We start from the raw sequence: 25,472 nt of genomic DNA, 5'->3' as shown, positions 1-25,472 counted from the left end.
GGGGGGAGGGAGAAGAAGGAAGAAAGAAAAGAAAAAAGAAAAAAGTAGGAGAAAAACAAGGCTTGGAATGCTGTCTCAGAGTTCTGATGTTTTCCCGGACCATATCTATTTTTCTTGCCTTCTCGATGAACTTTGATTAAGAGCCCTGCTTCCATTTGATTTGCTGTTTTGGTTTTTGTTTCCTTTTTTACCTGTCTCTGTTTATTTCTTTGTTTTTAAGTTTTGTAATCCTGTTGGGTCAAGAGAAGAGGTTCACTACTAGGCACAGCCTGGTTTGGTCCTCAGATGACTGGCTCAGAGCCAGGACATCTGGATTCTCTAAAATATTGAAAAAAACCAAAGGCGTTTTTCCTACTCTTTTGCTTATACTCACGTAGTCACTCAACAATTTACTTCTAACAACAGATATGTTGAGGTCTTTCCCCACACACCTAGCAATCTGCAGTGGACACTGACTGCATGCCCTAAAAATCAGTTCAATTCTGACACTATCTACTGGAAGACAGTGTCAGATCCCACAAGCCTGTTCCCCCACCCAACACTTCAGATGGCAATTGCAAGCCTCAGGTTGTGACCTGTGCTTCTGATCAACTGGCTATACATTGGGATTCTCATGCCCCCGCCTCCTTAGGTTCAATGAATTTGCTAAGGTGGCTCATAGAACTCAGGGAAACACTTTACTTATGTTTGACCGTTTACTACAAAGGATATTAAAAAGGATAGAGATGAACATCCAGATGAGAGATGCATCTGGTGAGGTATGGCAGAGGGGGCATGGGGCTTCCGTGTCCTCTCTGGGCACACCACCCTCCAGGAACCTCCATGTGTTAGGCAATCTAGAAAGTCTGCAAACCCTGTTTGGTTTTCTGTAAAGCCTCCATTACACAGGCATGATTGATTACATCACTGGCCATTAGTGATCAACTCAAACTTCAGGCCCTCTCCCCTCCCTAGAGGTTGGGGTATAGGCTGAAAGTCCCAACCCACTAAACACGCCTTTGATTTTGTGGTAACCAGCCCCTATCCTCAAGTTATTTTGGAGCTCCCTGCCAGCAGTCATCTCATTAGCATACCGTCTAAGTCCATTTTGCGTTGCTATAACAGAATGTCACAGACTGGGTAATTTATTTAAAATCGAAATCTATTTCTCAGAGTTACGGAATCTGGAAAGTCCAATATCAAGGTGTCAGCATCTGCAGAGGGCCTTCTTGCCGCATGGTGAAAGGTGAGAGGAGGAGAGAGGGACAAACTTGCTTTTGTAACTAACCCAATCTCCACATAACAAATCCACTCCTGAGACAACACCATTAACCCATTCGTTAAGTCAGAGCTTTCATGACCTAATCACCTCTTAGAGGTCCCACCTTTCAACACTGTCACACTTGGGATTAAGTTTCCAGCTCATGAACTTTGGGGAACACATTCAAACCACAGGACATACAAAAGATACTCTTATCACTCTGGGGATTCCTCGAGTTTTAGAAACTGTATGCCAGGAAATGGGGACAAAGACCAAATATATACTTCACAAAATTATGGGTTTCTCTCCCAATTTACAACTTACTCACTGCATGACCTCAGAGAAGTCACTTAATTCCTCTGCACATTGGTTTCCCCACATATAAAATGAAATGTTGGACTAGACGATTGTTAAGTTTCTTTTAGTTCTCAAATGCTATGTCTTTTTATTAACTTCCTAGAATGTATGTTGTTTTTCTTTTACATAGGAGACAAAGTTCAATGGAATTTTTGAGAATAATTGAATATAACGAACTCCTGAGCCTCACAAATAGTAGGAATTCAAGAGTAACCACAAAATTAATTAATGATTTCAATATACTTATGCTGTAAGAACTGTGAATGGCATAAGACTTGGAGAATAAGGCAAAAGAAGTTTCACATTAACTGTCCTCTCTAAGGAAGTAAAAACAGTTTCATTACCCTATTTGAAAAAGATTAAGAATAACTTTTACTTACAAAGTTTCCCAGATCTGTACATTTGTGGTGGCATTGCACAAATGATATAATAAGATTAATTCCTGGCATTTATTGAGTACTTGTTTCATAACAAACAGTGTTTTACACATATGCATTCATGTCTAATCTAATCTTCATAACAATTGCCAGAGGGAAGTATTACTACCATATGCAATTTTTACATGAAAAAAATCAAGGCACAGAGATGTTAAGTACACCTCACACAGCTAGTAGGTAGCACAGGAGGACTTTTCTCTAGGTGTTCCAAAGGCCAGAGACTGTGTCTGTAACTATTATACTAAGTTATACCAGTCTCCTCCAGCCTGGACCTATGGAGTCTTTTCTACCCATGATTAACTAATGCTTGAGTAAAATGAGCCTGAATTTTTGACTGGCCTGAAATTTCGTCCTAAGAAAGAGGATAGTAATGCAGCTAATATATTTTAACATATATGAAAAAGCCAAAAGGGTAATACACAAATCCATGAGAAAAATAGACAAAAATATGTAGATACAGACAACAGAATAAACACAACATACCAATAAATATGACAATGTCATCTACCTCAATCAGGAAATCTACTTTAAAATGAGATATCATTTTTTTACCCAACAGATTGTGAGGGGAAAAAGGTGTTACATGTGATGTTGACGACACTAAACACATTGTTGGTGGAGGTATAAATTGGCACACATTTTGGATTTAAAAAACTGAAATTATTTACCCAACATTTAAAACACGCATACTAATTCTAAGAATCCATTCTACCAAAATACTTACATATGTAACTGCACAAAGAAATGTGTACATGGATTTGGTATTAAACTGATTTCAAAAATTCAAAAGATCAAGTGTTAATTAATTTTGAAATTACTAAATTATGAAAAATATGTTACATAGCTATTAAGTAGAACAAGTATTATCTAAAATGAGCTGCAATGAAAATAGTTCATCAAATATAGCTAAATGAAGAAAGCAAGTAACATTTTTATCACACTGTCTGATTTGTGCAGGGAAGTCTCCTAGCTATACATAAATTCATATACCTGTATATGTGCATGTGAGTACACATGTATGCACGTGTGTTTACACATATCTGTATTTAATTTCATGATCAGGAATGATGCACATTAAGCAGTCAACAGAAGTTGCTTTAGGAAGAGGAATGAGCTATGAGAAATAAACACTTCTATGTTTTTTCAATAATATTACATGAAACATGTATTACTGTTAGAATTTTTAAAAAGCCTTTTCTCAAAAAACTTCTGGCCCTTAAGTGCTCAAAACAGTGCACATTTCTCATATATTTTAGAAAAAGCCAAAATTAAGCAATTATTAAAAGCAGTTTAGAATTTTGCTGGATTGTGCTAAATTGTATCAAAGTGTTTCCTCAAAAATGTCATTTTTTATCACTTATATTATTATTCAATATTAGGCTATGTTTAAGTAAGTTAACCTATATTATTAATTAAAATAATTTGCATGAGAAACCAAATAGCACACAAAATAAACCATGATTCCTCAGACTCTAAGATAACTGCATGACATAAGCAAAAAGTCAATACTTCATGCCATATGTGGATGCTTTTTATAATATGAAATGATCTTGAGAGCTCCTAATACTTTAGCTTCAGAGTTACCGGCCCTTCCTCATTCCTCTCATTGCCATAATAATGTTAAATAATGTATTAGGTAGGATAAACAGCAACAGGTAAACTCCCAAATCACAGTGATTTAACAAGTGCAAGGCAGGTATGAGAGACAGCCTTCCACGTAGTGATGCAGGGACCCAGGCACCTTCTATCACATGGTACCACCATCCTAGGGCCTTGTGGGTCTTCACTTCCAGCCAGTGATGGGAAGGTCAAACATGGAGGAGGCATACCCTCTTCCTCCATGCATGCCCTCCTCCCACTGCAGCCTGGGAAGCTGCACAGGTCTCTTCTGCTTGTATACCTTTGATAAGAACATGACCCCACCTAAATGTAAAAGGGTTGGGAAATGCAGTCCCATACTGGCAGTTAAGTCCAGAGACAATCGTGCAAGGGAAGAAGACCCCACATCTTTTAAGGAATTTGTCTTAGTTAAGGTAACACTAGCAGCTGAAACAAATAAACCCTAAAAGTAAGTCCTTACAATTATTTCTCTTTTGTTCCCTGTTTCTAAGGATTTCAAATGAACTTCTGCCCTTTTAACTCACAATTATTCATGACATATAATTGAGAACATTAGCATTTTCACTCTCTCCTCATTCCATTTCTGTCATGCCATCCTGAAGACATATTTACCTATGTCTTGGCTGTTTCTCCCAACATTATTAGCTGCTCTTTTATAAAATATCTCTTATGATAATTTACTCTGCAAGGTGGCTAAATTCACCCATCTTATGTTAGCTTTTGTCTGTATTAGTCTCAAATGAACTCTGTGGTCAAATTCTGCAAGTACTTTAAGCATAGAAGTTATAAATGTCCAGTGAAATCAAATGCCCAATGCTGGCAGATCATGTAAATGTTTCCATTCGTGTGCTAAGTTCTTTCATACACTTTTGTGTCATTTTTACTCTCTTCAAGATAAGCTATTTCAGTTTAATTTTAACAGAATATGGACAATTTTGAGTTATAGCGATTGATATTCATGTTCCTAAAGGGTTTTGCTAAGTTTTTGTTTGTGTGACATTCCCAAATGTTATACTTACTAATTATTTTCTATCTTTTTAATTTTTATACCCTCAAATGTGTGTTCATAACCAATGTTCCTAAGGTTTTGGTTATATAGAAATGAATTCTCTAAAGCTATTATTCACAGAACTTTCAGTTGACTACTTGCTCCCAAAAGGCAGTTTCCTGATTTCTGCATACTGGCGTATCATGCAAACATCTGTAAGCATATCCATTTCTACTAAGATGGGACTGTTCTGTCTCTGTTATTTTCATTTGTATACTTTTATTTTGTATATGTTTACTCTGACCATTTTTAGAAGTTAAAGCTGCTTCAACTTGATATGTGATAAAACATGTAATTTGAGGTGATGCGTTTCCTAAATTAGTTTGTTTGGCATCATAAAAACCTTATATTTAACTTGTTTTAGTTCACATTTTCTGTTTTCTACCTTAAAATGACTTTTTCTAACTGATGTTCACATGATGAGGAATACAGCAAAAAGTTCTAAAATTATTGTTTTCATAGGCTTGCTGTCATTTATATCAGTTGCATTTCACCAGGGTATGGAAATAAAACTAAAGAAGAAAAGACTAATGTTTATGGATGGCCCACTAGGCACTAGACTTTTCACATGATCAGGAGCATTTTTGTGTGTCCCCAAAGCAATTCACTGTGGACATATACAGCTGGAACACAGGTGAGCATGTTCTCACACCGTGATTACCTGTGCAAGATTTTCCTTGAGTTTATTCCATAACCCCAGCAGGTCAAAGACCACATTGTAATAAAGTCATTAGTTTGTAAATTGCATAATTGCTTAATGTAAAATTCATAATCCTCCTATGTCCAGTAGAATAAAGAAACAGAAATAAACATGAGAATACCTTTGACCAGCAAATATCTCCACCCTCCAGGGAGAGGTAGTAGTTTCTAGGCAAGCCACCATGGAGAGGGTCCTGTCTTCCCCTGAGGTGGGCTCTGAATCCAGCACTCTTCCCCCTTCAGAATAAAGATTACAGAATAATTCTAATATATGACCTACAGTGGTGGTTTGTGTTTTAGGAGACCCTCCCTTCAAGAAGGTTCTAATAAGCCCCACTGGGACACCTTGGCCCCTCCGTGGACTCCCCAATCTGCTCCGTGCCTCCCTCACCAGCTCCCCAAAGCATCTCCACACCTCAGAGGGTCACTTGGAATCAGCTAACTTTTCAGGCTTCTTTCTTCCCAGTTCTGCTGCAACACAAGGAACCCAGATTACATCAGGGAGAGGCTGAGCTCCAGAGGTTCCCACCAGGAGCTTATTCATTGTCACACTGTTCCTGCTTCTTGACAGGTTCACTTGAACCATCTGGAGATTGGGGAACAAGGGCAGTGCTGGGATTCATGAAATCCAAGCATTCCGGGACTGTAATGAGAGATGTTGTCTCAGAGGTGTGCTCTGTGGCTGTCTGTGTTTCTTAATTGTGCATCCTGCTGGGGTTAAGAACAGAAATAGAAAAAGACAATTGTCTTATCTCTCCTTCCCCAAGGAGGTGAGCATGCACAAGATTTCATGGCCCAGCTCCTCCAGTGATCCCTCAGCTGTCAACCAGGCTGAACCCATCAGAGAATAACACCTCCTTTTCTGAGGATTCTCATACATTTTCAATCAGAAACAGAAGCAAAGATTCTGCAGCTCCCACAGAAACTCCCAGAAACCTTCAGGTGCTTCACTCTTCTGAGATCCTTGAGTCCAAATGTGGGAGCTAACCAGGCTGCCTTTCTTTACTTTACCATGAATTCCTCCTAGACATGTTGTCTAACTCCTACTCTTGGTTAACTCTCACATCCACTACAAACATTGGTAAGGAAATTCACTCCTCTCTAAATATGTGCTGATTATTTTTCTGTAATGGGGATAGTTTGAGGGAAAGTCCATGCTAACTTCTTTGAACATATTATCACAAATAATGTAAGTATATAGAGAATTAAGCTAATTTTGTTTTATATGATGGAGAAGTAACTGCATGAAAGCAACAAAGCTATAAACATTGATGCCAGATTTAAATAAAAAAAGAATACATCACTCATAAAATTAACATGTTGATTTCCACTGCTATAATCAAGACTATGAAAGCTTTAGAGGATCATGGTTTTAAGGGACTATTGTGAACCTTGAAGAGGCAATGCTTGTCAGGTTCATACAATCTTCAGGCTACTCAAGAAATTGTTAAAAACTGATGATAATTGATCTCAGCTATTGAGTGTTCACTGCACACCAGGAATGTGTTCAATGTATAACTCATATCATCTCAATTAATCCTCACAACCACCTCATAAAATCGTTACTATCACTTTTCTCCTTTTTTAAAAAAAGGAAACAACCTTGGAGAGGCTAAGATATACACTCAAGGTCATATAACTAATAAATGTGCATCTAAGCCCATGGCTCTTTAATTGCTTTTTTTGTTTGTTTGTTTCTTTCAGTGTTTATTCTGCCTGAGAACCTGATTCACAGCAGAATGTGGAGAGCTCATTAATGTTTTGCTTTCTCATATTTAATCAAACTGATATCTAGTTAGTCAATAAATAATTATTGAACACCTACCATATTCCGGGCACAATATAGAGTCAAATGTATTTCACCTTTTTAGTTACTTACTAGATCAATAAATCAAATGAATGAATGAATGCCTAAATATCATTTTTTGGGTTTTTTTGTTGTTTGTTTGTTACCATCCTTGGACTGAATCTGGAATTTCTGGCTTGCTTAAATCTTGCCTACTATAATTGGCATACTCGAAAGACACTTCTATTTCTCCACCCCTTCCCCCATCCCATCGTTTCTTTCATTCTATGTGATACAAAGAAAATCTCATTTGTGGAAAAAGTGAAAGAATATACTAAAAATAAAATTAAATATAACCCAGTTGCAAACATAACATTCAGGCATTGTATATGTTTTAAATGATATATATGTACAAGTTAGCCACTTAAACATTTGGCAAATTATTTTATGACTAACAAATTTTCCAACATCGCCATGATTTCTATGTAAATATGTAAGACTGAAATCATTTCTTTGCACATGACCAAACCTGTCTACTTCAAAAAGTAAAACTTAAGATCTGATGAGCCGACACACTCCTAATGAGTCACATCATATTCTTTAAATGAAAGCTATTTTTAAATCCTCAGGTCAAACAAAGTATTAGATGGTTTACTTCCAAGTAATAAGAATATTTGAGGCCAGGTGCAGTGGCTCATGTCTGTAATCCCAGCACTTTGGGAGGCTAAGGCAGGAGGACTGCTTGAGGTCAGTAGTTTGAGACCAGCCTGGACAACACAGTGAGACCCTATCTCTAAAAAAAATGTTTTTTTAAAAAAGGTAGCCAGACATGGTAGAGCACACCTGTAATCTCAGCTACTGGGGAGGCTAGGTGGGAGGATCACCTGAGCCTAGGGACGCTGAGGTTGCAATGAACCATGATTGCGCCACTGCACTCCAGCCTAAGTGACAGGACGAGACCCTGTCGCAAAAAAAAATGACAATGACAAAGGGGGGTTATGAGTGTATTAGTTGTAACAAATATTCTTTTTTTCTTTTTCTTTTTTTTGAGACAGGGTCTCACTCTATTGCCCAGGCTGAAGAGCAATGGCTCTAACATAGCTCACTGCAACCTCAAACTCCTGAGCTCAAGCAACCTCCTGCCTCAGTCTCCCAAGCAGCTAGAACTACAGGCTTTTGCCACAATACCCAGCTACTTTTTTTGTTTCTGTTTTACTTTTTTTTTGTTTTTAGAGACAGAGTTTCACTACATTGCCCAGGCTGGTATTAAACCACTGGCTTCAAGCAATCCTCCTGCCTCAGCCTCCCAAAGTGCTGGGATTACAGGCATAAGCCACCGCACCTGGCCTCAAATATTTCTGATTCTTGGAAATAAACCATCTGATACTTTGCCTGACCTGAAGATTTAAAAGTAGTTTTCATTTTAAGAATGTTGTGTGACTCATTAGAAAGGAGTTTGTCAGCTCATCAGATCTTAAGTTTTACCTTTTGAAGTAGACAGGTTTGCTCATGTGTAAAGAAATGATTTCAGTCTTACATTTAGAAACCATGGAGACATTGGTTAATTTATTAGTCATCAAATAATTTGCCAAGCTTTTAAGTGGCTAACTTGTACATATATCATTTAAAGCAAGCTTTTCCAACCTGTGGCCCATAGGCAGCTTTGAATGTGGCCCAACACAAATTCATAAATTTTCTTAAAACATTATATAATTTAAGTTCGCCAGCCATCATTAGTGTCAGTGTATTTTATGTGTGACTCAAGACAATTCTTCTTTCAACGTGGCCCAGGAAGCCAAAAGATTGGACACCGCTGAAAGTATACACAATGCCTGAATGTTATGTTTGCAACTGGGTTATATTTGTTTATTTTTTTTAGCCTCTCCTTTCACTTTTGCCAACCCTTTGGTAAATTTAATCCATTTGAGTTTAAGTAAGATGTTCTTTGTATCATGCAGAGTGAAAGAAACTATGGGGGAGGAAAAGAAAATAAGTGTCTTTCAAGTATTCAGATTATAGTAGACATTCCAGATTCAGTCCAAGGATGGTTAAAAAAGCTATTTATGCATTCATTCATTTATTCATTTGTATTTATTGATTAATTTGTTCACACAATAAGTATTTACTGTCAGATTACAAAAGTGAGAGCACCTTGTCCTTGTTCACGAGGAGTGTGTTAACAACCCAGTCCCTGTAAAAGAAATCAGGGTTTCAACCCACGTGGCAACTATCCTTAAAGAAGCTGAGGGTCTTCACTAAGCTCTCCTTTCTTCTTGACTCTCCATCCAGCTTTCAAAGAAATTCATACTTGTGCATAGCGGACTTTTTTCTTTGTATAATCATTTGGGAAGTTACAAAAGGAAATAATGAAAGACTTAATAAAGAAATTAAGATTTTTATAAGATGTAGACTGGGCACATGGTTCATGCCTACAATCCCAGCACTTTGGGAGGCCAAGATGGGAGTAGCACTTGAACCCAACAGTTTGAGACCAGCCTGGGCAACATAATAATACATTGTCTCTAAAAAAATATTTATTAAAAAAAATGAGCTAGGTATGGTGGCATGCACCTGTAATCTCAGCTACTTGGGAGGCTGAGGTGGGAGGATTGCTTGAGCCTGAGATGTCAAAACTCCAGTGAGCCGTAATCAGACCACTGCATTCCAGGGCAGGTGACATTTATTTATAAATAAATAAATAAAGATTTTTATGAGGTGTAAATTCAAATGCATTTCACAACCAAATATTTTCATATGCTTTGCATATTTTCCAATTAAATGTAGAAGGTTGGCCTAGCGGAGTATTTTTTTTTAATAGAATCCTGAAAAAAATATATAAGCCTTGGTCATGTGCTATGAAATTACAATATTCACTAGAATTTATTTGTGCCTTGCTGATAATAATCAATGATTTATTGATAATGCTTATAAGTACACAATCATTTGTTACCACTGGAAAAGAATCCAGTGGGGATGTTCTGCAGTGTTCCAATTAGATGATTTTTTAAACTTTCTTTAACTTTTAAGTTCAGGGGTACAAATGCAGTTTGTTACATAGGTAAATTTGTGTCTTGGGGGGCTTGTTGTACAAATTATCTCATCACCCAGATATTAAGCCTAGTACCCATTAGTTATTTTTCCTGGTCTTCTTCCTCCTGCCACCCTTTGCCCTCTGATAGGCCCCAGTGTGTGTTGTTCCCCTCTATGTGTCCATGTGTTCTCATCATTTAGCTCCTGCTTATATGTGAGAACATTAGGTATTTGGTTTTCTGTTCCTGCATTAGTTTGCTAAGGACAATGGTCTCCAGGTCCATCTATGTCCATCAAAGGACAAAAGCTCATTCTTTTTTATGGCTGCATAGTATGCCATGGTGTATATGTACCACATTTTCTTTATCCAGTCCATCGTTGGTGGACATGTAGGTTGATTCCATGTCTTTGCTCCAATGACAGCTGGACCAGGGTCTTATCCAAAGCAGCACATTTCCTTACATTAATCCGGAGAAGTTTTTTCTTCAGAGATAAGCAGGTACAGGTTCAATGGCTCAGCCTCAGGTTACTTTTGCCTAGCAAAGGCACTAAAAAAAAATTTGCACCCACAAAATACTAGATTTCTACAAGGTATACTGAGGAAAATGTTATCTAGGACTTAAGGATAAAACCCCAAATGTTATTTGGCACATCACCAATTCACAAATACCAATTACCTGACTGACAATTTTATTGCTATAATAATCTGCAAAATAATGAAGTCACTAAATTAGCTCTTTGCAAAAAAGTAGTTTTAATCAGACACCTGTAAAGTATTTAGCAATTCTTATGTTGCTGAAACACAGCTAATTTTTTATGAATGGTCATTTCTGGTGTTTTTGAAAGACACTTCATTTTAATTTTTTCTCCATAGTTTCTTTTATTCTACATGGTAAAAAGAACATCTTACTTAAACTCAAATGGATTAAATGTACCAAAGGGTTGGCAAAACTGAAAGGAAAGACCAAAAAAGAAATGATATATAACCCAGTGGCAAACATAACATTCAGGCATTGTGAATGTTTTAAATGATATGTTTGTACAAACTAGCCCTGAAAAATCTAATATCTACAAATTGTATGAGTTGTTATTCAAAACCAGTTTTCGGTAAATCAGTAACTGTGCATCAATCAGTAGATTAACTGCCAAATCGCCAATTATCGGTTCCTATTTATGACTCATTGTAAAATAAAGATTGCAATTAGAACACATTTGTAGCACATCCATTAGTTCCTTCTCAGGAACCCAAACAATCACAATGTCATTAAAGTTGCTTTTTATCTTTCTGCTTCTTCTGTTATTATATAAACTGCTCCAGAGTACAAAGGTGGATTTCAGATGTTGAAAGCAAAACAGTTGATATTTCTACTGAGAAATTGGGATTACATCATCTTTTTTTCTAGGACCACTCTAATTTCCATATTTGGAGTTCTTCCATTACTGATTATTTCTACACTTCAGGAATTCTCTTAGTAATTTTTATATGTGCAGCTTCAAGACAATCCTTATTAGATGGTCATTTTACTTCCACTTTTGGTACGACACTCTTTCTTCCCATGATGTGTCAATGGCTCTATGTATCCTATCATTTGTGACACAATGCCTTCTATAACGCTGGATATTTACAATCGGTAATTAACTTAACGTGTAGCTAAATCACTCATGTTAAAAGTTTATCTTTTAAAAATGACTAAATTCATAAAATAATTTCTAGGTGTTTTTGACAATCTGGTCCTAAGCGATCTTTTTCTTTTTCACAGGGAAATGGGGGAAAATCAGACAATGGTCACAGAGTTCCTCCTACTGGGATTTCTCCTGGGCCCAAGGATTCAGATGCTCCTCTTTGGCCTCTTGTCCCTGTTCCATGTCTTCACCCTGCTGGGGAACGGGGCCATCCTGGGGCTCATCTCACTGGACTCCAGACTCCACACCCCCATGTACTTCTTCCTCTCACACCTGGCTGTCGTCGACATCACTTATGCTTGCAACATGGTGCCCCAGATGCTGGTGAACCTCCTGCATCCAGCCAAGCCCATCTCCTTTGCTGGCTGCATGATGCAGACCTTTCTCTGTTTGACTTGTGGACATAGCGAATGTCTCCTGTTGGTGGTGATGTCCTACGATCGTTATGTGGCCATCTGCCACCCTCTCCGATATTCCATCATCGTGACCTGGAGAGTCTGCATCACCCTGGCCATCACTTCTTGGACATGTGGCTCCCTCCTGGCTCTGGTCCATGTGGTTCTCATCCTACGACTGCCCTTCTGTGGGCCTCATGAAATCAACCACTTCTTCTGTGAAATCCTGTCTGTCCTCAGGCTGGCTTGTGCTGACACCTGGCTCAATCAGGTGATCATCTTTGCAGCCTGTGTGTTCTTCCTGGTGGGGCCACTCTGCCTGGTGCTGGTCTCCTACTCACACATCCTGACGGCCATCCTGAGGATCCAGTCTGGGGAGGGCCGCAGAAAGGCCTTCTCTACCTGCTCCTCCCACCTCTGCGTGGTGGGGCTCTTCTTTGGCAGCGCCATCATCATGTACATGGCCCCCAAGTCCCGCCACCCTGAGGAGCTGCAGAAGGTACTTTTTCTATTTTACAGTTTTTTCAACCCAACACTGAATCCCCTGATTTACAGCCTGAGGAACGCAGAGGTCAAGGGCGCCCTGAGGAGAGCATTGTGCAAGGAAAGTCATTCCCAACTGGTGTGACATTTGAATCTCCAGCCTCAGTCATCTCCTGGAATATTGGTACCAAATACCACCTAAGTTCACTACTCTTTATATCTGAAACTGAATGAACCAAGCGACTCTACAAAGCATTCCTTTTTCCTGCCTGGGAAGTATTTAGTTTTTGATGCATTTGTTATACTTAACATTTTTTAATTTAACTGCTTATTGAGTTGAGAATGTTGGGTAAAGATTTATTTTGTACACTGCTATGAGTCCAGAAGTTTAAAACAGACACCCCACCCATGACTTAGTCAGGTATGCTCCATAGTAGTGGAATAGCAGTTATTACCAGACAGAGTCATACCTATAAAAAGTTTTTTAAAATACAGCCACAGGCAGAGACTCCAGAACCCACTGATACCTCTGTCCATTTTCATTTTTATTTGGATGTTTCCCCTCAATTGTACTTCCTCTCTAAGTAGTAAATGTACCTAAAAGCCTACTTCAGCTTGAAAGGCAATTGATTTTTATAAAATCCTACAAAGTGTCTGACAATTTTTGTTGTCAGAGAGAGTGAATCCATAAACATTCAGCTGGCAATATGAAGCAATTACACAACAAAATCCACTTTCCAACCTGCCCTGAGATTGTGATGGTCATTTGTTTCTACTCTTCTCACCTCCTCCGGGGGACTGTCTATGATTCTCTCTGAATAAGCAAATGCTCTTCACTTAGAGGAAGTTAGTAAGTACCACCACACAACTTTTCACTGCTGGGGATGAATGGAAAGCCCCACACAGAGACAATTCAATGGAAAAAAGGGTTTTAATAATAACATTAATATTTAGCATTATTATAAATTACTCTGTGCCATCCACTGCACATTTGATAGGTACTTCATAGAGATAACCTCAGTTTATCATTATAGTCAATCCATTTCCCATTATTGTCCCATTTTATAGATGCAAACTTTAAGCAGATGGAAAATGTTAGACTCAAACCCAAACAATCTGGCTCCCAAGCCTTCTCTACTTAACCAGGACAATGTAGGACTTTATTAGCAACATACCTAATGTAGGATATGTTAGGTGAATGTAGGTTTCTTCTCCGTCTAGAAGGTGCCATGATGAGGCCAGGAGAGTCAGAGATTATTTATGGAAGTCTTCTTATCCTGTTTGACGAGTCCTATGGCCATGGCTGCAAAAGAGGTTAAGAGATTCAGAGGAACACAGAACACAGAGTGGTTGGGAGTGGAGGCTGTTCTCAATGAGATTAGAGAGTTAGTTTAGAACTGTACTTGGTTCTGGGTGGTGAGATCCAGAACAAAGACATCTCTAGTTTACATACAACACTCACATGCTCACGCAAATGCACACGCACACACACATACACACACACACACACACACACACTGAGTGCTTGGTGAAGCACTATTCCAAGAACCTTACAAGTAAGAGCTCTTTACGTCCTCATAAAAACCCTGAGGTAGAGACTATTACTACTGTTTTTAGGTGAGAAAACAGAGCTACAGAGAGATTATATAATCTAACCAATGCTCCCAGCTAATAAGTACCTAGTCCAGAATCAAACTTAGGCAATATGACTGCTGAACCCATAATCATAACCATTATATAAGCAATTACACAACAAAATCCACTTTCCAACCTGCCCTGAGATTGCGATGGTCATTTGTTTCTACATTTCTCACCTCCTCCGGGGGACTGTCTATGATTCTCTCTGAATAAGCAAATGCTCTTCACTTAGAGGAAGTTAGTAAGTACCACTGCACAAATCAAAGAGATCATGAAATTTCCAAAGATGAAGAGGAGGAGAGATGAAAAGCAATTTTCAATCTCTAGCCAAAGATAGGCATTAGGCTCCAGACAGAAAAGTACTTAAAGCTGGAAAAAACAAACAAACAAACAAACACACCAGCTTTTTTTATACTGGTGCATGAAACGAGATGAGGTAGCAAGAAGGGACTGTGACTCCAAGGGTCAGAGATGGAGGAGGAGCCTGTTGACGGTGAGGATGGTGAAACCAAAAACAATGGATAAATGAGGTTGACATTGCAGTTTTAAGTTGATGGTTCATCAACTGAAGAACATTAGAAAGTGTTTTTGTAAATTATCTAGCCAGGCATGGCAACATGTGCCTGTAGCCCCAGCTATTTGGGAGGCTGAGGTAAGAGGATCACTTGAGCCCAGGATTTTGAGGCTTCAGTGAGTCACAATCGCACCACTGCATTCCAACCTGGGTGACAGAGACCTTGTCTCCAATAATAATAATAATAATAATAATAATAATAATAAAATAATTAATTTTTTAAAAATTACCCGAACTGGATATACCATTTGTAATTCCACTGCTGCCGAACAGTTTCTAAACAGTTGTTTAGCTTCATGGCAGATGTTGCGTATTGTGATGGAACCAATACTGGGAAGGGATACATTCAAGTGGCAGGACGAAGATGAAGAGCTCTAATACCAGGGATAGGTTTCAAGGGATGAATGCTCCCCTGGTAACAGAGGAACGGCAGGAAATCACGGTGTGCAGAAACCATGCTCAGGCAGTTGCCTGTGTGGACCCTAAATTCTGTGTGTGCAGTCCTCTCTTAGGATTGGCCCAGGCATCCAGGAAGCCCACAATACTGCCTACCCCTTAAATACACAAGGTGCGTACCAGAGGCCCTGGTTCTAGTTCCAGGTGTATCATTTGCTAGCTGTGTTTTTTTGCAGAGAACTCCCTTAAACTGCCTGAGCTTCAGTCCTTCATCTGAAAATTATGCATATGGAAGCTGTTTAGGACACCCCAGAGTGCCACTGAAAACCAAAAGCAAGATGCAAATGGACACATTTTTTTTTTTGAAGTCTTAAAAGTGCTATGTGAACATAAGATAAACTGTTATTATTACCATGCTGTCAGAAGTTATTTTAATCCTGTCAGGGTTGCTAAACTTTCTGATCTGGAACCAAAATTTCTCTTTAAACAGAAAGAGCATTGGTGCTGGTAGGTCACCTACGCCTGGCTTCCCCATGTCTCCCCTAGAGGCACAGAAGGCCACTTGGTCTTGGAGGGCACAGCCAGACCAGGAGCAGGAGCTGCGGCCCAGACTCAGGGAACCTCTGTGAGTCAGCTGGCAAAGACTCCCGGGGAGCCTCTCTCTCTTTGAATCTGGTCCCAGCCCATTCACTTGGAAAAAACAGGAGACTTCTCCCAAAGTCAAGGAATTCAGATTTTGGTTTTGGTTTCCAACTTTTTGTAATCCTCAACCTGGGATTTACAGTATATGTCTTGATTATGTTTCATTCATCTTTTCACAAAGGGAAGGACAAGCATTGGTTCATGTCTTTACATCTGTACATTCCTAGCACAGAGTGAGTACTCACAAAAAGCATAAGGAATACATAGAGGACACTTTAGCTATCTGTTGACTATGTCTGTTGACCCCATTTCCAAATTTTCAGTGTTGAGCCATCTTCTCATTTCTAACCTTCTTTAAATCCCTCTCATTTTAGGTTATAGTACAGTAGAAATTTAATTGTACCTGATGATTACTGAGCACTTACTATGTGGTCAGCACCGCATAAAATGCTTTAGTATAATTCTTACATCAAATCTGTGGAGTAGGTACTAATACTATCCTAACATTACATGGGGAAAATAAAGTTTAGTGAAATTAATTAATGTACGCAAGGTTGCCAAATCATTCAGTGGTAGAAACATGACTCAAGACCAGGCAGTCTGGCTGCAAATAAACTTTGAACCACTCTCTTGTAGAGGACCTCCTGATACTCATCTGCTGAATGGTTGGCAACAGGCCTGTTCATAGTAGACACTCAATAAACTGACTAAATGAACAAATGAGTGGTCATTGTGTTCAAATTTCTACTCACATCATATAGGCCTAGGGATGAGTTACCCTTTATTCTTTTTATTTATTTATTTATTTGAGATGGAGTCTTGCTCTGTCGCCCAGTCTGGAGTGCAGTGGCACGATCTCGGCTCACTGCAATTTCTGTCTCCCAGGTTTAAGTGATTCTCCTGCCTCAGCCTCCCGAGTAGTTGGGACTACAGGCATGCGCCACCACATCAGCTAATTTTGTATTTTTAGTGGAGAGGGCATTTCACCATGTTGGTCAGGCTGGTGTCAAACTCCTGACCTCAGGTGATCCACCCACCTCGGCCCCCCCAAACTGCTGGGATTACAGGCGTGAGCCACTGCGCCCGGCCTATTTTTTTAAAGTTGAATCTCTTGTGCATTTGATTTGTCCAATTCATCCTTTTAGCATATTCTTATGCAGTAGGTATTAATAATCGAGAACGTCCTATTGCTCTAGGATCACAGAGAAGAAACAATTTAGGGTTGAAATTTAGCACTTACTATTAAAAATGATGGGAATTCTATTTATGTTTTATCATAGGAGTCCATGGCCATTGTCTTATCACAAGTGTGCCAAATGACTGAACCTGTGATTCCAGAAGGCCAGGATGGTACTGGTGCTACACAGGAAGTCATGTTAGAGTGCTGCTCTTGAAAACTCTGGCAAGAGGGTGGAGACAACTGTAGGCAATAACTACTGGGAATGATAGGGATGGGAATTTGTGTGTTGTAGTCAGTTTCCTTGCCTCCTGAAATTGGCACCTGCAGCATCTTTGGCATGTGGACCAGGGATTGCCAACTGCCAACCTGTAGGACTGGTGTTTGCTGTCTGCTGTGAGTGTAGAGTATCATTGTTAAACACAGGTTCGTGAGAATAGACAAAAAGGAAAGACATTTGGAATCCTGTCTCACTGGACTTCACAGTTCTGATGTTTTCACAACCAGCAGAGAAGTGTCTTACATCCCTTGCTTTCTTCATAAATTTTAAATAGCGTTGGCTCCTTTTTATCTGTGTTTTTCAAACCTGTGTTTCTATGTTTTTAATTTTTGAAATCATGTTGTGCCAAAAGAAGAAGTGAACCCTTGAACACAGTATGATTTGGTCAACAGAATACTGGCTAGGCATGAGAATGTCTGGGCTCTCACGGCAATTCCCCCACTTACTGTGTGACCTTAACTCCTCTGGGCTTCAATTTCCACACCTATAAAATAAAGAACTGAACTAGACAAACTTTAAGGTCCCCTTTTGCTTTCTAATTCCCTGTCTTTATTAGTTTCTTCACATTTCATATTAATTTGGATTTTCATTTTTGTCAAAGGACTATAAAACAAATTCCATACACAGAAAATGAAATGCACTTCTGAGGCTAACTGAATCTCTCAGACCTTAAATATAATAGAACCCCAAAAATACATTCTGGCCAGGCACAATGGCTTGTGCCTGTAATCCCAGCATTTTGGGAGGCCGAGGCGGGAGGATCACTTGAGGCCAGGAGTTTGAGACCAGCATGGTGAATATGATGAACCTTTTCTCTACTAAAAATACAAAAATCAGCCAGGCATGGTGGCATGTGCTTGTAATTCCAGCTACTTGGGAGGCTGGGGCATGAGAATCGCTTGATCCTGGAAGGAAGAGGTTGCAGTGAGCCGAGATCATGCCACTGCACTCCAGCCTGGGCGACAGAGGGAGACTCTGTCTCAAAAAAGGAAAAAAAAAAAAAAGTATATACGGAATTAATTAATTAGTTGATGATTTTAGTGCACTGGGAAATAGAAATTTCGTAAGACTGGCTAAAAGTTAATGAAATGCCCACCTTAAGGAAAGAATATTACTAGGAATAACTTTTATTGGGAATGGTTCTAGGAACTAGACTAAAACATAAATGTCTAGTGTTGTACCCATATTACCCACATTGTAGATATACTTTTAAGAGCTAGTATTTGTTGAGAGCTTATAAATGCCAGGCATTGTGCTAAGGTACATGCATCATTATCCTGTCTCAACTTCATAACAATTCTGTGAGTTAGTACTTTTATTATGATTATTTTTACAAAAGAAGAGATAGAGGTACAGAGATGGTAAGAAACTTTTCTATGGTCACACGGCAAGTATCTGACATAACCTGGACCCTAATCCAGGTCAGCCTGACTCCATAACCACTGGGCCATAAGGCCTCCCTCTATCCTGGACTTAGAGAATGTATATCTGTGAACAGTTAACTAAGGATCAAGAAAATCAGCCTTGAGACCTATCCTACAACTTGGTGAGGATAGTAATAACATATATTGTATTGTGAAAAATGTTGAGAGAGGAGATTTTAAGTGTTCTCACCACAAAAATGACAAGTATGTTAGATAATTCATATGGTAATTTGCCCAATTTAGCCATTTCACAATGTACATACATTTCGAAACATCATTTTATACATGGTAAATCTATACCATTTTGTCAATTAAAAAAATAAAACTTTTATTTTACTTAATTTTATTTATTTACTTATTTTTGAGATGGAGTTTTGCTCTTGTCGCCCAGGCTGGAGTGCAATGGCACAATCTCGGCTCACTGCAACATCCACCTCCCGATTCAAGCAATTCTCCTGCCTCAGGCTACTGAGCAGCTGGAATTACGGGTGGCCACCGCTACACCCGGCTAATTTTTTGCATTTTTAATAGAGTCAGGGTTTCACCATGTTGGCCAGGCTGGTCTTGAATGCCTGACCTCAGGTGATCTACCCGCCTCAGCCTCCCAAAGTGCTGGGATTATAGGCATGAGCCACTGCACCCGGCCAAAAAAAAATAAAATGTTTAAAAAGTCCACCATCTTTACCACACACAAAGAAAAGAAAATCAGCTTTAAGAAAACGATAAAAATATAGTTAATGTAGTCCCCAATGTATATAATAAGCAAAATAGTAATATACAAACTAGTTTTTTATTGGAAAAAATACATAGATGCAAGTAGAGACAAATAAACTATTTACAGTAGAACAAGTGACAGACAATAATAAATATAATGAAAGATGTATAGCTCCTCTAGTAAGTAATAAATTTTAAAGCACAAGATACCATTTTTCGCCCATTAGATGGACAAAAATTAAAAGACGGATATTTTCTAGCATCACTAAGCATGCAGGCAAGGGGATATTTCCCCACAGTCTTAATAGATTTGGGGGAAATGTGGTCATGTCTCTTCAAAAACTGAATTGTTTGTTTTGATTTTTCAGAGACAGGGTTTCACTCTGTTGCCCAGGCTGGAATACAGTGAGCTCAAAGTATCCTCCGACCTCAGCCTCCCAAGTAGCTGGAACTACAGCTGCAAGCCATCATGCCTGGCTAATTTTGCTGTGGTTGTTTAGTAGAGATGGGGTCTCACTATATTGCTCAGGCTGGTATTGAATTCCTGGGCTAAAGCGATCCTCCCTCCTCAGTCTCCCAAAGTGCTGGGATTACAGGCATGAGCCACTGTGTCTGGCCTCAAAAAATAAAATGTGCATGCCTTTTGATGCAGCAACTCCAATTCTAAGAACATATCCTACAGAAATATACCCATATGCATAAATATATACATGTAAATATATTTTAAGCAGAAGCAATATTTGTAATATTGATAAATAACCTAATATCAATAGTGAGGTTATTAAATAAAACATTGCAAATATATACAATGAAATATTATGCAACTCTTAATATAAGTTTTATTAGTATATTAACATCCAATTAGATATTAATGTACAGTTAACATATAAACTAATATTACCATAAGCAAAATTTTCATAAAATGTGAAGTGAGGAAACAGTATATCGATACTGTGCTTTCTCATTCACTTAAAAACCTATAGATACGTGTATGTACGAGAATGTATACATAGAGAGAAATATACTAAAGCATGGGAAAATGTTTAAAATAATACACATTAAAGAGTTAAAGAAGAGACCTCTCAAAATGTAGACTGAACCATGGGAAAGAATATTGCATTATTTGAAAATTTTACAGTAAACCAATGCTCATTCTTGTTCAGAGGAGGTTTTCCTGACCAGCAGACATCATGCCATTAATTGGTGATTCCGCAACCCAGGGTCCTTACACCTCATGGATCTACCATCATTTCCACATGGTTCCCATGATCGTCATGTGTGTTGGAAGAAAAAGCATTAAAGTTTCAGTGACCTGGCCCAAAAGTGGACTCTTCATTTCTGCTCACTTCCCATTGGCTAAAACTTGGTCACCATGGCCATAAAAAATGCAAGTGATTCTGAGAAATGTGGTCCATGTACCCAGACATAGGAGGAACAATTCTGATAAACATCTAGCAGCCTGTGCCATAGGGAATCAGAGGTTCTGAGTTTCTAGCTCTCTGCCTCTTCAGGACAATAGTAAAACTCAAAAGAAGTGGAGGGACCAAGAGACTTGAGCCTTCTCCACAGATCTCTAACATCAGCACCTCCATAGAATTTTTTTTTCATTTTTATCTGAATATTTCAATTTTATCTGAATTCAATTTTGTCTGAATTTTTTTAAATTTTATCAGACAATAGATTTCTTTTTTCAATTTTATCTGAAATACAATCCAAATAGAGCTTCAAGACAAATCCCTAGCCCCCATTTCAGTACAAAAATTCTGAAACTGTTACTGCCCTGATTACCTTCTGAGGGACCCAGACAAAGTCAACCATGAACCATCAAGTCTCAAGATGTCGGGAAATCCTATAAACCTGGATTCAGGTGTGCCATGATCAGCCTTATCCTTATTTTGCTTCCCTGTCTATAAAATGGTGATAAGACACCACCCCATCTATTTCAAGGAAATGTGAGCTTCACAAAAGGTAATATACACAGCACTTTGTAAACTGAAAAGAAGTACTAAAAGTTATTCTTAATCATAAAGCATTGAGATCCATCTATTCTCTTCTCTCATCTTTGTTTTCTCCTTCCTTACTTCCTCTATGTATTATTTACCTGATCTCTTATAAAAGAGGTAAATAATATACACCTACTATGCACTCACAAATACTTAAAATGTTTTAAAAATTTTAATGTGGTATCTTAAACTAAAACCCACTACAATTTAGTCCCAGGGAAGAGAGTTCTAGGGAAGAGCCAAACAAGGACATATGAACAAAAGGTAATACTGGGCAACAGGATTAGATTTGAGGTAACCAAATCAGACAGGTGTATGATCCTTTCGTCTCAAAAAGTAGGTTGTGATAGATCAGCCATTCCATGCTTTAACAGGGTAGAGAGAACAAAAAGGCTGAATTTCCAGCTATCCAAAATGTGGTTCCCATGGTGCTTGCATTGAACCGGAAGAGAAGAAAGGAAGTGATGACTAAGGTGGATGAAAGGCCAGGTGCTGTGGCTCATGCCTGCAATCCCAGCACTTTGGGAGGCTGAGGCGGGTGGATCACTTGAGGGCAGGACTTTGAGACCAGCCTTGCCAACATGGTGAAACCCCATCTCTACTAAAAATACAAAAATTAGCAGGCATCATGGTACATGCCTGTAATACCAGCTACTCGGGAGGCTGAGGCAGAAGAATCGTTTGAACCCGGGAGGCAGAGGTTGCAGTGAGCCGAGATAGCACCACTGCACTCCAGCCTGGGTGGCAGAGGAGACCCGGTCTCAAAAATAAATAAATAAATAAAATTAGGTGAATGAAGGGTTAAAACACTAAGTAATGAGCTCTTCTGGCATGCAGAAGACATCTAGCACTCCATGCCTGGGTGGCTCAACCCATCGCCATCAGATATGGCAGAACAAAACGTTAGCGTGTGGGCAGTGAAATCAGTTAGCAGGCTGTAGCAATGCCACTGATAGAATAATATGACCTCAGAAGCTATGTGCCCTTTTTTGAAGCCAACAACTGTCTAGCAGGATTTTGGAGGCACTCAAAGTCTTACAATTATCTCTCCCTCCTGCCTTCAGATATTCAGAATGTCTTTAGCAAGACAATCTTGTTTCACAATCACAGATAAACTTCCCATGCCGATGTATATGTTCATATAGATAGGTTATGACTAGCAGGTAATAAGGGTCCTGTTTTGATAAGACTTCGAGTCCTAGATACCTGAAGAGGGTGTGGAGGAAGGGAGGCTAGGGCTCCCCCAACAATTTCATCTATTTTAAGCCTTATCACTTCTGAAACCTGTAATCATACCAGATTTTTAGTTGTCATTTAGGTCTCTGAAACCTGCCAGGAGCTTTTCTTAATGCAAAAATAAATACATAAATAAATAAATAAATGTCCACTAAGTTCCACCAATACAGGACTGACTTAAGTAAAGACCAGTATCTTCATACAATGGAATACCATAAAATTATCAACAAACAGTACACGGTATGGATGGTCTCTAGATCTTACATCGAAAAATCTCCAAGACCCATTCAGAAAAGCAAGAAAAAAGGAAGGGGGTAGATAAACTCTATCTGGAGGTGCTTACGTATGCATTAAGAGGAATACAGAAGAAACTAAGAAGAGAGAGGTTGAAAACAGGAAAGACGGTGACAAGCAGGGGCATATCTAGGTCTGAAGCTTATACAATTTGGGGCAGCTTCTTTAAGAAAAAGAATGTGAAGGTATGAGTACAATATTAGTTCAGAGCTTTGGAAGGGACTCTTGGAAGGGGTTCTAAGCTTAAGCTTTGCTAGCTTCATGGTAAATCCACTACTGGGGACAAGTAGGAAAGGGAGAATATCAAAAAAAAAATTTTGAAAGCTGATTGAAATCTGAGTCATTTATATCTATTCATAAAACTTAATTTTAAAAAAATAAATGTATTTGCCAAAATAGCTCTGGAGAAAGAGAACTGACTAGGTGACCAGGCCTCATGAAAAATGTGGGTTCCTATAACCAAATTCATAAAAGGAACATTGCAAAAATGACAACAATAACCACTGAAATATAACATTTCACCAATTACATTAGGAAAGTTAAAAAGTTTTAAAGGCTGGGTGTGGTGGCTCATGCCTGTAATCTCAGCACCTTGGGAGGCTGAGGTGGGAGGATCACCTGAGCCCAGGAGTTCAAGACTACCTTGGGCAACATGAGGAAACCGTCTACAAAAAGTAAAAAATCAGCCATGCATAGTGGTGAATTCCTGTGGGAGGCTGAGATGGGAGGATTACTTGAGCCTGGGAAGTCGAGGCTGCAGTGAGCTGTAATCACGCCATTGCACTCCAGCCTGGGCAACAAAGTGAGACTCCGTCTCAGAAAAAAAAAAAAGTTTTAAAAATGCACAGTTAGTGAGGGCATGGAGTGTCATACATTGCTGTAATTTGCTATAAATGACCTCCATGAAGAACAGTTTGCCAAAGTCTCCCACAATTACAAATGCACCATTTGACACAGCAATTCTACTTCCAGGAATACATTCCACAGGTAGACTAGCATGTGTGCTACGCAACAGATATAAAGGTTATTCACTGCAGCATTGTTTGTACTACCAAACTACTGGGAAAAATGTCAATAGGAGACTACACCCACTCAATAAAATCTTGTACAGCTGAAAAATAAATAAGGAAGCTCTGTATGTGCTCATATAGAACAATCTTCAACCTATATTTTTAAGTGAAAAATGCAAGTTTTGAAATATTCTATGGACTATCATTGATGTAATATATTTCTGGTAAGTGCAAAATATTTTTGGAAGCATTTCACAAATAACTTGTAATACTGGGGCCTTGAGAGAAGATAATCGGATAGCTGGGAAACGTGTGGAGGGAGACATTTACTTCTGTGCTTTTAGCTTTTGAAGGATGTCAATGTGTAACTTTTTCAAAATATGTTTTGAAGATAAACACAGATCTTTAATATTTGCAAAATTCACACCAGCCCTAAATTCTAATCAAGCCTGCGACTGTTCGGAGGGGTGCCTAGTGAAGCCCCAAACCTTCACATCAATTCCACGTTTGATGCAGATCAAACTAGGGATAAGAAAGGTTGAGAACATTGGGCATTTTTTCCCCTCCACTGAAGGGTATACTACTTTCATTAAAAAGACTAATTATTTATTAAATGATTCAATGATTTCATGATTCTAAATAAAACCTTTTCCGGGAACTTTTTTTTTTTTTTTTTTTTTTTTGAGATGGGGTCTTACTCTGTCACCCAGGCTGGACTGTAGTGATGCGATTATAGTTCATTACAACCTCGAACACCTGGGCTCAAGTGATCCTCCTGCCTTAGCCTCTGTTCCAGTTCTTCTGTAAGCTCCCAATCCAATGCTTTAGATTCTCAATAATGAAGGGACCTCCTTTTCCCAAGCCCTGTATCAATGAACTCTATCAAGAAGAGAGGTGTCTGATTCGCCAGAGGAGACAGAAAAGAACACTGGTACCCAGTGAGTGTCCTTTACTTAGAAGGCAAGATCCCTTGGGACATGGTTAAAATCCAAACCTGAGGACACATATTCTAAAAGAAATGAGTCTGAGATGGGAAGAATATTGGATCCTAAGTATGGTAATTATTCTGAAAAGAAGAAAGTTGCCACTGCCAGCCTGGGCAACATAGAGAGACGCCATCTCTACAAAAAAATTAGCTGGGTATAGTGGCACACTATGCTACTTGGGAGGCTGATGCAGGAGAATTGCTTGAGCCTGGGACTTTGAGACTGTAGTGAGCTATGATCACACCACTGCACTCCAGCCTGAGTGACAGAGTAAGACCTTACCTCAAAAGCCAAACAGAAAGAAAGCTGCAGCTGGTGGA

At 38.9% G+C, this 25,472-nt stretch overlaps 1 protein-coding gene across 1 annotated transcript; it reads left to right on the top strand.

Annotated features, from left to right (window-relative positions):
* Nucleotides 1-11,719: 11,719 nt before the first annotated feature.
* On the top strand, nt 11,720-12,923 carry LOC126950789 (olfactory receptor 2A1/2A42). The gene has a single exon (XM_050784802.1). The coding sequence runs from the start codon at nt 11,982-11,984 to the stop codon at nt 12,921-12,923; it is 942 nt and encodes a 313-aa protein (XP_050640759.1). The 5' UTR covers nt 11,720-11,981.
* The last annotated feature ends 12,549 nt before the right edge of the window (nt 12,924-25,472 follow it).

The sequence above is a fragment of the Macaca thibetana genome, chromosome 3, assembly GCF_024542745.1.
Source record: "Macaca thibetana thibetana isolate TM-01 chromosome 3, ASM2454274v1, whole genome shotgun sequence".
Taxonomy (NCBI): Eukaryota; Metazoa; Chordata; class Mammalia; order Primates; family Cercopithecidae; genus Macaca; species Macaca thibetana.
This window is presented reverse-complemented; position numbering and strand designations above follow the sequence as displayed.